We start from the raw sequence: 14293 nt of genomic DNA on the forward strand, positions 1-14293 counted from the left end.
TGGGATTGAGCTTTTAAGTGAAAATTCGGGACATTAATCCATAGCTGAGATCATGATAGAGCTGGATGCATGCTTATCGGGATTTGAAATAACTATTTCTGTGATCTTTGGCTATAGCTAACATGAACTGTGGGCTGCTGCTCCCTTTCCTTGTTACAGGCTTGATCACTGCTTTCCAAGAAGCACACTCCCACAAAGATATTTTAGCAAAGCTAAGGGTTTTGTTGAATCCAACTGTGAAGAATCCTAGGCTTAGCTAGCGCTTATCACACAACCTTCAGATCTTCAGCTTTGGAATGACATAATCAGCGTGAGTGGAATTTAAGCAAGAAAGACTGTATCAAATCATATTTTCTAAACATTAGTTATATATAAATCTGAGTACTTTCATTCATATAATGAGATTGCTTAACCAGAAAAGGTACTGGTTTAAATAAAAATCAAAACAAGGACAGTCATGTAATTTACAGAAATCAATTTTAACAGTAAACAAGGGATGAAGATAAAGAATTATATTTATATTGGGTATTTTTTTTAAAAAAGAACTTGTATCTTTTTTTTATTGAGATTATTTTAAAATCAGTCATAAAATGAAAAACCAGATTGATATATAGTTGACATCTCCATATAACCTCTGGGAGCTTTTTCTGTAACATATTTTGTCAACTAATAGGAACCCCATCTCCAATATTCCTCAATTATTAATTTGAAATCGTTTATGCAGAGATGAAGATGAATAAGAGAGAGAAATATTTAAGAAAGTAACATCCTCCAATTATCATTATGAACTCTTAAATTCAGCATCCATGATCTTTTAGGGAGTATATGAATATATTTGCAGAACATTAATATTTTTAAAAAATAATTGTATTCTATTTATGCAGCCAGTTATGAATCTTCAATTTATATATACTGTATATGTGAAATATCTAGATATTTTTGTACATAATTTCTCACAAGACACATACATTATAATTTTCCTATGTACAAGTTTTCTTAAAAAGTATCTGGTACATGCTGTGGTGTAATATAGTTTCTCAGACTATATGCAATTTTTGTATGCAGCATCAACAAAATACATCACAAAACTTACAGAAGTGGAAAAAGAGAATCCTAGTGCTCTGGCATAGATGTTTATTTAGGAAATGCACATCATATTAGAGTTCACATGTATACAAAAACAAACCTCATCTTATTGCCATCACTGTCTTTGGTGAGACATAAGCAGTAAAATGAGCATTTACCATTAATTATTCAGTCTTTTCTTACTGAGGAACTTCAATGACAAGAATAATAGTACCTCTAAATAAAATGTTTAAAAAGATCTTTCTTCTCTTTAAAATTAGCAATAAAATTAGGTGCAATATGTCTCAGTTACTTAATCAGATTAAATGTACTTTATATATCCCAAAACCTGATTTTACTGGCTGGATATCTTCTGGTAACTATACAATTGGAGCCAGCAAGAGAAATTCATTCACAATAGATGAGATTTAGCAGATGTAATAATAAACAATTGTAACTCTTATACCATATATAAAGGTAGTCCTTGATTTACAACCACAATTAAGCCCCAGTTTTTTATTGCTGAGCAAGGCAGTTGTGAAGTGATTTGTGTCCCACTTTCTGACCTTTTTGCCACAGTTGTTAAGCAAATCATGCAGTTATTAAGTGAATCTGGCCTCCCTCATTGCCTTTTACCAGTTGGAAGCTAGCTGGGAAGATTATAAATGATCTTGATCACAGGACAGTCATAAATACATACCAGAAATAATTTTGGTTACCAGATACCAGGTAGCCTATCACTTTACTTAAAAAAAGACATATGATGTGCTAGTATCACAGAATAAGCCACTTCCTTTATGGGTTCCCCATCTCCTGTTTATTGCAATAATTAGATTTTTTTTTTTTGAAACTGTAAAGTTTCAAAAATTGAAGGCTCAATTATCCCACTTCTATAACTTTGCGTAGTGCTAATGCTCAAAAAGTAGAACAAGAATTCCTTCAAGGGAGAAGAAACTCTGTAAAATCTATTTAATGACTGTGGGATGATGAATATTTTTTTTTTAAAAAGAAAGCAAATGAATAAAGCAAGAAGCTTTTTGATGAGTCATAGTGAGCTACACTATGTTCAGTGTCTCCATAGAACTAAATCACACTGTTTGCAAGTGATCTTACAAGCAGGCAAGTGACATAGGATTGTTGTTTAAATGCTAATGCATTAGAAGCTAAAGCAGAAACTTCCTTTGCAGTTTTAGCACCAGGCCCGGTTGATGATGGTCTGTGAGAATATCTATAAACTGCATGGCTTGATTTTCTGAAAAAATAAAATAAAATACATAACAATAATGTGTTCCAAAAGTGGTAATCAGTATGTCTGATAAATCCTCCAGTAGAGCTGATGGGTCAGTGCTTTACCAGTTTTCTTTCTTTCATGAGTGTTGGATATAAATGTCCTTTTATGGGATATTTTCTCGTTCATCCCTCCCTTCAATTTCTGCAATATGGGAAAGAAACTCTGAAGTCAAAGATTGATTCCAGAGTAATGTATTGGAACAACTTGTTCCTAAAATCTAAGTTTTTTGGCAGGGCAGTAGATACTTAACAAGTTAATGGAAGGATAATCTTGCCTTTGCTCCTTTCACTGGTTTATTACCTCTATCTATCTTATATATTACATCACAAATCCTTATATCCTTATCTATCCTGTATCCTAAATATATTAAGTATATCTAATTTTAGAGATCTCAGCAGAAGGAAATACATTTCCAATTCTTCCTTGAGTTTATAAGAGCATTCTCATAAACTGGAGAGTCAGATCTCCAAAAAAGTGACTGTTTTCTTATACCTCCATCAAATACACATGAGACACATTGTAAAGAAAAGACGACATATTTCTTACCTTGTGGAAAACTTAATAAAACCAAATTCTGATCTTAAATTTTATAGCAACAGCAAGAGCATATAATAAACATTCTTTACATTATCTGTAAAGGAGCTACCAGGAGCTCATATAGTATTTGAAGTATTTGCCTTATGGACCTCAACATATGTGTTCCAGGAGATTTCTGGAACTTAAAATTCCCAGAATAAATTAACTCCATGCAGTCTAATCTACTCCAGATGCAATATTCATTAGTAGAATGACAGACCATAAACTCTAGAAACACATCCCTGATGCCATCATTAACTGATGTTTATTTATGTATTTATGAGCTACATTTTGGCAAATGATCCTAAATATCCAAAATCAAGAAAAATAAATATACCAAAATAAAATAAAAACATAAATATAAACATGATGATGATGACGACAATGATGATCATCAACTGAATGGAAAAGCTTCCTAAATCAAGTAGTTGTAGATTCTGAAATTCTAAAGGAAATGTCAGGGCAAATCTCTGTACCACATAGGGAAAAGTTCCAAAGTTATGTATTCATCAGAAAATAATAGAAAACTAAACAGAAATAGAATCTTGTGAGCTTGGGAATCCTTTAAATTATCAACTATTTAGCGGCTGAAATGTGTTTATTTAGAAATACACCGATGCAGAATGAAGTCAAGGACCAGAACAAGAGCAGGCTCCATTTCAGGAACATTCCCATGACAACATTTTTGAATATGGTGGGATATGATCAACACAGACTTGATGTTGGGTAGATCTATCTTATATATGAACAAGAAGAATTCATAGTACACAAAGCTGAGTGATTGTATTGCGAACTGAAGCCATCACCTAAAATCTTCAAAGAAAGCTACATCAAAGACTTCCAAAAAAAAAAAAAGATAGGTTGTTTATAAGATAGGCTGCCAGATCCAGTGCAAACAATCTGGGAAACTGCTAGATAGCAACAATCGGATACAGAAAACTGATGCCATCTAGTTATAATCCAGATTTTTGCAGCTCAGATTTATAAAATAATCACGTCAGGATCAGAGGTGCCTTTCATTACTACCAAGTCTACTATTCTGAAATAGGGAAAAAAAAGTTATTTTATCTTATTTTAAAAACACCAATATTGTACTGTACATAGCTTCTTAAAAGCTTACATGGGAATGGATATTAAGCAAAAATTTACCTATATATTTTTCCTCTGGATCTGTACATCACAAAGGAAGCAAATAGGTTTCCTGATTTTTTATTTTAAATGAGCATGGGAAACTCCTTAGTGGGAAACTAATCTCACTATTTGCTCCTTCATTTATAAATATTGGTGAATCTTGTGCCATGAATGTTCCTTCTGGTGTTACTCTTTGTATAAGAAGTATGTCCATTCTATTTCTCTTCCTAGTACTCCATGCTATGTCGCTTGCTATTTGGTTTGATGTGGAGCTGATGATGGATTGAGGCCATAATAGCTACCTCTCTCCACCTATGTCTGTCTGTTGTCTTTGATGGTGTCATTTCATGTCTCTTGCTAGTGTCACCCATATCTCTGAAGTGAGCATATGGGTTGTGTTGGTTATCCCAATTTCTTTTGATTTATTTTTGTAGACGTTACCCTGGTTTATCTGCTATTTTACTAACTCTGATTTATTGTTTTCGCTTTTTCCGTTCTTTTGCTAACAAAGTTGAGTTGACCAAAGCTGACCTGCAAGGTAGAGAAGGTTTTTGTTTCCTTGCCAGTTTGACTGAAAGTTATCTTTTAATGTAACCTTTTATATATCAGTATCTATATTTCTTATTAATGCAGTCACATCTCTAAGGCAAAAGGATATTAATTTTCTTCAACTTGCTAAGTTGGAGAATGGGGCGGTGAGGATTTGGGGGGAGAAATGTACACTAAGGTTTTTGGGATAGCTTGAGAGGTTTGACTGTATCTCACCTTAAGAATATCTCTATAACTGCATGGCTTGATTTTCTGAACAAAAAAAATTAAAATACATAATGAAAGTAGCACTGAATGCTTGATTCCTAAAATCAAGATGTGGAATAAGTACTTTAGCACAGTGTAATTACTTACAAGACAATCCTTTGATCCAAGAAACTCTTTTTCCAATTCTCTGCTCAATCTCATTATGATTATGAAATCCAATCTGGAAACATATATGAGGAGGAGATGGAAAAGGTTTAAAGAGGGATAATTGACCGCAAATATTAGAAGGATATATTAAGTTCTTCATGTTGCTGGCGGTGGGATGGAAAGCTATTGCACAAAAACGCAAACATGTTTTTAGGCACTTTCCCAACCCTGATTCTTTGTTCTATCTCTCTCATTTAGTATTTTTGACATTGTTTTTGCACATTCATTTGGAAATGTGTACTCATTATATAATTGAAAAACTGATGAAATTCTGATTGGGCAGTTCCAGATGAAATGCCCAGAGCTCAGTCTTGTGGTGCTATGTGAGATAGGTTTGATTTGGTGACTCTTGAGGAAGTAGACAGGGTTCTCTACATCAGTGGTCACCAACTGGTGGTCTGTCGACCACTGGTGGTCCGTGAGAAAATTTTGGTGGTCTGCAGAAAAGTCTTTGCATTTTTGCATTTTTTTAATATTGAACTATATCAGGAGTCCTCAAACTACGCTCCCTGGGCCAGATACCGGTCCACTGAAGCAATTAATCCAGCTCTCTGACGGGATGGGGTCCTTCAGGCACTTAGCTTGGAGTACCATATTTAGTACTCCAGTCCTTCCCTCGCTTGGTGGGAGTCCAGGTCCTTCAGTGAGCAGCACACAAAACTTTGGCCAGGCTCCTTGAGAGATGGAGTTTGCAGAGGACTGATCTAGCGCCCAGGCTGGCCACAATACAAACATTAATTCTTGGCCATATTTGATATTCTTAGCTGCAATGGACAGCAAAGCTAGGGTTCACCCCGGACACTTCTCTCCACTAACAGGTGGCCAAGTTAAGTGCCTGAAGGACCCCATCCCGTCACTAATTCATATTAGTGGTCTGTGGGATTTAAAATTATGAATTTAGTGGTCCCTGAGGTCCGAAAGGTTGGTGATCTCTGCTCTATATGGTGGGTTTGGCCACCTATTTATTAGAGTCTCTACAGTTATGAGATGACACAGGAAGTGAATGTAGTTGGGCCCGTTTCTTTCGATGCCATCAGCATTGAAGGAGGTGATGGTGTGCACGCTCATCAAAAGGTCATCTAGTTATCATCTTGTTTCCGGTTGAGATATTTGTGCCTGCAGTTGCAGAGAATGCTGGTGGAAGCAGATTATTTAGACCCATTTCAGTCAGATTTCAGCCCAGGGTTCAAACACAGAGACAGCTGTCAGTCCTATAAGTCCTACAAACTAAAGCAGATGAAGAAACAAATGCCATTTAGGCCAGGATTATGTATATATATAGTAACAGACCCTTCCAAGTCTGAATGAGCTTCCCTTTCCCTCACCTTATCAAAATGTGAACTAGACAGGAACCTGAGACATTTTCACCAACTAGTTCCTTGGATGGGCTCAAGGCTTCCTTGTCGGATTGGCAATGACTTCTTGCCTTGTCCTTCATGGTCTATACCATAGCATTGATTGTATAATTGATGACATTTGGTGGAGCCAGAGGTGCACCCATCTTTGTGCTTCTTAATCTCTCAGTAGCTTTCAATATTGGCAATAATGGTATTGTTCTAGACTGGCAGCAGGTTGAGATCTGATATGAGTTTGATTTGTGAATTGAGGTTGTCTTTTTATGGTGTTACTCTTCATTTCTTTGTGGCCAGTTCCAGTTGTGGCTGATACAGTTTCATGAATTGCACTGGTTGCCAGTATGCTTCTGGATATGATTTAAACTGCTGATTATCCCCTGTAAAGACTTTCATGGCATTGGACCAGGTTATTTGAGGGAATCTTCCATGGTTTTTGTTTGGCTAATATATATTGACCTAGTTAGGACATTCTGGTCCTTTTGATTAAACAATGCCATCTATCAAGAGTCAAGAAACATGCCTCTGATTTGTGGTGCCTGCATATTGGAATAGGCTGGATGATGATGATGATGATGATGATGATGATGATGATGATGATGAATGCCATCTTAAAGTTGTGAAAGAGAAATTTAAAAATGATCCCTTGTCCAGCATCATTCAATTCAATATTTATCAGTAAATCTTATCTGTAAGAAAAAAGAAAATAAGCAATGAGAAGAAATTCTAATGGATGAATCAATGGAAAATAACACTTGTAAGATTTACACAACATGATTACTTCTTTTTTGCAGTTTATGACTGCATTTGCTTTTTTTTTTTTTTTTTTTTTGCAACTGCATCACACTATAGGCTCATATTCAGTTATGACTTCATTCTCAGGAATCTCATACTGATTGTCTTGTATCGCTATGGGTTCAGAATGCCCTGTGTTGTCATACTGATAGAGAAGGCAAACAAAAACTTCACTTGTAGAAAACCATAGTTAAACTAGACAGGGATATTAATGCACATAATTTACAATTTCTTGTTTCTGTATGTTCACCCTATATGTCACTGGAATATATGAAAATAGTTCTAAGCATTCTGGTAAATGCATTTTCAAAATCCCATTTTAGGCAAATCATGTTATTAGTTGCTGAATCACAAAACTTTGGTAGCTATCTTGAGTTTAATGTTTGTTTTTTTAAATTATATTACCTAACATTAGAGTTATCTAATATTATCTACAGCCATGTTTGACCTGGACAGTAAATTTTGGTGGCTATTTTGAAATTTTGCATTTTTTAATACTTTTATTTGCTGGCAGATCCTTGTGTGATTTTTCCTTAAAACACTGTAGGATATTTCTTTAAATAGTGAGTTTGAGAGAAATTCACAGAGTTGGATGATTTTAAATGCAAACAGTGTTTCCATAAATTTTGACATCTAAATTGACTCTTCTGAAATCTATATCAGATATGACATTCTTTGCATAATGTAGCATTAAAACTTTAATGTTTTATTAGGTGAAGAAAGCAGAACCAGAAAGCATTTATAAAAACAGCATTTCTGACACCCTGTACCAAGTTCGAAGAAAGATATTTAAATCCTTTTCTCTTCAGTGCACATCAGTTAACTTCCTTTTGCTTCTGTCATGAACTGCCAATCATAAAACAGCTTTTCTTTACTTTAGAGTGTGTTTTGTTTGTGTGTGGGGGAGGGGGATTAACCTCTTAATTTTTGTGACATGTCTATTGCGATAGTCAAGTGTCACAAGCAGGGGAGTTTTGACCCTAGTAAAGAAAAGAAGCATCAGTGGCAGATGTTCTCTTAGGCAAGAAGGATCTGTAAAAATTGCTTGGTGAGTGCCAACGAGGAAAAGCAAATATAACATGTGACTTATGACCAGTAAAGAAAGGTAAGCTAACTCCTGTTATATCCCTGCTGAAAGTCAGAACTTTTTTTAGCATTCCCTTTAGCATTTAGCATTTTATCATGCTGATTTCACAGAATAGAATTTCACTTCATTTCTCCTTCTTCCCCAGAGATTTTAAATCCATATAAAGTCCTGATTCAGGCACACAATCTTGATTGGTTGCTCACCTAAGAAGGGTTTTTTCCAGATACACATTGTAAAACGTTCTCACAAGTGTATTTGAAACATGCGAATTGTAATTATGCATTTGTTAGGTGATTAGTCTGCAATAAACTAGAAAATACTTTCAAGCTGATTTAGTCAGTCAAATTATGTGAGGGTTCGTTCAAAGCCTCCAGCAGGTATCTTACAAGAATAAACCCCAAAAGCATGAAATATGTGCAGGGATGTCCATGCGGTGTGGTTTTTTTTTGAAAAGTCAAGTTATTTGCAACAGTGCCGTTAAAGTTCTGTTTGTTTTTTTTAATGTGTATCATTTTAACTGGACCACAGTATCTGGAACCTTGACTTTAATGACCACATGCTGTGGATCTTCCTGACTAAATTGGAGATGCATTGGAAACTGGAGTTTCTCAAAGCAGGAATGCTGATTCCGTCCTTAAGCATTTACTGCCTAACACTAAGCATGAGAAACTCAAAGCACAGGGACCCATTAAGCAGTGAAAAATCAGGAAGGACAGCAGCCAATTTAAACGGCAGAGGGCATGTGAAAGGTCCAATCCCCATGTTAATAGAGGACAATCAATTGCTTTAAATGGATTCATTCTAGCATGAAATAAAGACACCAAGCTTTCCATCCTCTCTTGTGGTATAAGGTGTCTAGCTAGTTTCTCCAAACTTCCAGCCTGTTAAAGGAAGGACCCTAATCTGACAATTTAGATTTACCACCCAGTTATACATGGAAGAGGGGACTTAATGGCAGAAACTATCTGCTCTCAGTTTTCTTGTTGCAAACATGGGATGGCATTTTGGAGATTTGTGAAAGTTTGTAGAGGGATGCTTAAAAGGAAAGTTGATTTAGACTTCCAGGACATTTTTCTGACATTTTTCCTACCAGAATTAATATAAGCCAGTGTAGCTCTCAGCTTGACTAACTTCATTAACTGTAAAATTTCCATGATACAATCCAAATAACAGCAGTATATGTTGCTCTCATTTTACAATTCTACATTAATAAAAGGCATAAGCCTTCTCTTAAAGTGCCTTAGCTAGTGTTGCTGGCAAAACCATAAATGTTATACAGGTGCATGTTGTTAAGTAAGACATTTGTTAAAGTGGAGTTTTGCACCACTTTACGATCTTTCTAGCCATAATTGTTAAGTGAATCATTGCAGTTGTTGTGTTAGTAACACGGTTGTTAAATCAATCTGGCTTCTCCATTGACTTTACTTGTCAGAAGTTCACAAAAGGGATCACATGACCCAGCACACTGCAACTATGATAAAGATGAGCCAGTTGCCAAGCATCTAACTTTTGATCATGTGACCATCAGCGAACCAGTAGTAAAAAAAAGCTACCAGTTGGTCCACACCAGTATTTCCGACAATCAGCTGTGCTGCCTGATTTATATTCGCTAGAAAGCAGGAAATCCTGCTTTCTAGCAAATCTAAATAGCGCAGCACAGCTGTCCCCCCCCGCTTTGCTTTTCTACTTACCTTGTTAAGCGTCCTTTTTCCGCGCAAAGTGCATGTTTGGCACACAATGTGCATGCACATGTACAATGTGCATTTGGTGCACACTGCACATGCATACTCAGTGTGCATTTGGCACGCACTGCATATGTGCATACAGCGTGTGTTTGGCGTGCACTGTGCATGCGTGTGCACAGCACACATTTGGCACGCACCACGCATATGCGGGCAGCAAACCGGTGGCAAACCACAGAGGATTTCACCACTGGTTACAAGTCACAACTGTATGCAACAAAATTTCATTTTAATGTATGCCGATTGGTGTACATTCAAAGTGACAATAAAGTTATTCTAAGCTGTAAATTCAATGTAAAGCTTAGAGGAGTTGGACTGAAATGCTGACATACTTGTGGTCAGCTTGCCATATTGACACACTTGTGGCTCCAGATGGTTTTACTGGTATCTTGTAGGATTATGCATTGCCTAACATGTTCTCCCTTTCCTCAATAAATTTTTAGCTGTGAGGGAGAATGAGAACCCTGGCTTCTGTAGCAACTTTTTCCCTCATTTATAGTTATATTGGTTGACCGTCAACTCTTCTGTGTAGAGAATGGACAATCCAAAATTGACTAGCTTATCTCTAGTTTAAAACATGGAGTTGGGATTGAAAAACATGTTGTCTAATATTTATTTTTTATTTATTAAATGTATATGTCGCCCATCTTACTGTCAAGTAACTTGGATCTAGAGGCCAGTTGGCAAGTCAGAAATTGTTTTAAAAATTCTTTGTAGCATCTGGGGATTTTTCAGTTGATACAAAACAGTTGTTTAGTTGACCCATAGTTTCAAGAATTTGTTTTTTAAAAAAAACAATTGGTCTATGGCAAAAAAGAAAGGGAGGGAGGGAGATTGCAGGGCATAAGATAGAACATTGTGCATGTAAACTGGAGGAGATCTTGTCATGTGGTAAAAACTGTTGGTTGGGGCTGAAATTTCCATGAAAAGAACCATGACCTTAGAATATTGAGTGGATGCATGAAGATAGCATGCTGTGGTGACAGCAAGATTTAGAATAGCATGATTTTCTTCCAGGATAGAAGGGAATATGACAAAGTAGCTATATTGATGTGTCTAGATCACCTTTCTAATTATTATTCACTTGGTCTCTGTGTCAATGCTTTGACAGCATTGGTAAAAAAACAAAGGTGTTTATTATTTTTTCAATCATTCCACATTGGGTAGGGGTCCATTTTAATAGATGAATCTCATATGATACTGCTAATTAATTGTATCCAAATATCTCACTGGTATGGAGCAAGTCAAAATTATTTCTTGTTCATCTTGAATCCTCACTCTTTGTGCTATAGTATTTAAGAGGATAGAATAGGAGTATCCACTGGAGTAGTATGTGAAAGCTCATAAAATCAGTAGTTACTACTTGCAAAGTCCAAATAGAACTATAATTAACTTAGTACACCCAAGAAAGACATGTGTCATAGACATTTTTCTAAAAGCCTCTATGCAATTTTAAAAATTCTGAGATCTTCAGAATTATTGGTACAGAGCTAAAATTCTCATCGATGATGGTATTTAATTTAATACAAGGGAGAAAATGGAACAAGCAAAGGAACAAATAAAAAGAGCTGACATTTCACCAGGTCCTATTAATATTTTCCCCCAAATATCAGCAGAAAATTTTTTGGATGAAGGGAGATTTAGTAGACAAATTTGATTTATTAATATGATTTATTTAGCTACCCAACACACAATGATGTCCACATCAACCCATGTTTCTACCAAATTTGCTAGAAAATATATCTGCAGCATAACCTGGTAAATCAAGTTGTTTAACTGAGAATAGGAGGACTGTGACAAGTCTTAGTCTTTTTGGAAGAAATAGTACTTATTATAAGCATTTTTTTCCTGACCTTGCCAAGGAGGGAATATGCTACTTTTCATACCTTCCTTCTGCTGTGTACAAGTTACCTGTTTGTTGCTGAGTGTTTAATTTTCCCTGTCTTTATGTGTCCTGAGTTTCTGTGGCATGTTCCATGAAATGGAAAAGCATACAGTTTCTTTTTGGGGGGAAGGTGGGCAGGGGGTTGCATGAAGAGAAGTATTCATAATCCATTATAGTGTCTCTTTCATAGTAGTTACTCTTTCTTTCATGCATTTCTTGTTATGCCATTTCAGGACCAAGCACCACCTGTCAAGAAGATTCCTGTGCCAACCAAGGCATCTGTATTCAGCAGTGGGAAGGCTTCACTTGCGATTGTTCCATGACATCATATTCTGGAAATCAGTGCAATGATCGTGAGTACCACCTTTTAAAAAACTGAATTGTTTACAAGGGAACTGAGAACCATTTGGTGTGTGGTCTGCAAACTTGCATGAATTCTAATGTTAGAGTTGTCTGGTGAACTTCCTGGGAAATTAGTTTACGAAACCAGATTACATAAGAGAAATGGAGAGTTTTTATTTTCTCTGAGTTAGTATGAAAGTGTATGGGTGCATTCTGTTTTCATGTTTAAAGACTTTTTTTAAAAGGGTATTGATGTTCTTTTTATAGCAACCAGAGGGAACTGTATGTGCCAGACAATAATAAGAGCTTTGCTAAGAAGTACATTTGCTTCTTAAAAGTTTTTCTAATCATCCTATTCATGTGTAGCCTTTTCTAAATGCATGTAAAGCTCTAAAGTTTTTAAAGAGACATCTGGAAGCTTTACTGGTTCTACAAAATGCATTAATACATTGTCTGCATTAAAAGCTAAATTCTTCCTCATTATATGCTTTTCAAGCAAAAGTTTACCTGAAAAGGTGATGCATTAAATCAAAATTTAACTTAGAAAATGGTCCATCGTGGACATATAATTAGAGAACAGATTTTCTTTATTGTTAGAAATGTAGAATGACAATATAACATATATTTATCGTCAAATTATATCATGATATGGAACACTATGCCTGAATAACTTTTCAGACCTGTATAATTTTTCAGGTTGGAAAAACCATATATTGAAGGAAATCTGTAGCTCAGACAGATAGTATGTCTATGAATAGAGAAGGTCCTAAATTAAATCCTTACCATCTATATAGAAAGATCAGTTAGCAAGTGATGGGATCTGGGTTCATAGAACATACCAAAGATATTCAATATCTTTTGGGCTTGGACCGCCATATTTTGAATTCATAACAATTGTTTTAAATTCAAAATAGGCTGTTGAATTGCCCAGAAAATATTCTGATGCTGTTACAAAATTAAGGAAAGAAGTAAGCTCACTTTCATACATTTTACTCTAATTACTAGTAATAAAGGGAGTATGGTACATGGAATTTAAGAAGTTTTAAATCATAAATTAAAAATAATGATGAAAAGGATACATTTTTTGAGATTTTTCTAAATGCAGAGGCAGTAGGAACCACACAACAAATGGCTTGTGTGCTAGATACAAATACAGACTTCTGCACATTTTCTGTAGATACTAAGGACTATATAAATTTGCAGTAAAGAACTGGTTTCTCAGATAATCCAGCCTTGTCCATTGGAGATTTAAAAGTTACTGTCAAGGATGATGTTACTAAGGAAAAATATTGGACTTTGGAAAGGTTAATATCCCTTTCTACCTTCCTGTTTTCCTCCAAAGAAAGAAACGTGTGAAAAAGGTCAAGAATTTCATGCGTGTTCTGCTTGCAAGATAGGGTTTGTGTTAAAGGAAAAGTAACAAACATTTTCTGCTTTTACAATAAATCAAATTAATAGCTTAAAGTGTATCGAAATATCACTATAAAGAAACACTTCCATAATGTTTCAGTATGAAAATTATTTCACATGAATATATATGTTCATGATATAAGATGCCAAAGAAAATTTTAGCTTTTAGATAAAGATAGGTGGAAAATGTTAGTGTTAAAGTAACTTTACTGTTAGAAATAAATGTAAAAATGGGAATCTGGCCTGTAGGTGTTTATTAACTAGGTTCATGGCATTCATTTTTTGCCTCTTACTGTCATGTCCCCTTAGAATTCTTTAATATAATAGAGTCCACTTAATATATGATTTATTTTATGAGACAATAGTCCATTAATACCTTTCTAATATGTATGTGTTTCTCTGATTTTTTTCTAAAAGACATGATAAGACAACCAGTGTATAAGTAATACAAAACTACATTTATAAAGCCGCATTTAAGTCATCTACACTGGAGAGCTTTTAAAAACATAAATTATTTTATGTTGTTCCTGCAGTTAATAAAATAGTTCATACTGTTGCACCCATTTTAGGTGGCCACTTATAAATCAAATTAACTTAAAGTTTTCAGCAAGCCAGCCTCTGAGCCTAGTGTGAGATTTTCCTTAATGTTCAGGA

At 35.3% G+C, this 14293-nt stretch overlaps 1 protein-coding gene across 25 annotated transcripts in view; it reads left to right on the forward strand.

Moving 5' to 3' along the window:
* NRXN3 (neurexin 3) overlaps positions 1-14293 on the forward strand; it is a 1226878-nt gene that overhangs the window by 487355 nt on the left and 725230 nt on the right. For all 25 annotated transcript variants that reach the window (XM_070931446.1, XM_070931448.1, XM_070931449.1 and 22 more), the window contains one exon: positions 12121-12240. In XM_070931446.1, coding sequence (XP_070787547.1) covers positions 12121-12240 — 120 coding nt within the window. The remainder of the gene's footprint in view (positions 1-12120; positions 12241-14293) is intronic.

The sequence above is a fragment of the Pituophis catenifer genome, unplaced genomic scaffold (assembly GCF_029215685.1).
Source record: "Pituophis catenifer annectens isolate HBS135680 unplaced genomic scaffold, rPitCat1.0.hap2 SCAF_1, whole genome shotgun sequence".
Classification (NCBI taxonomy): domain Eukaryota; kingdom Metazoa; phylum Chordata; class Lepidosauria; order Squamata; family Colubridae; genus Pituophis; species Pituophis catenifer.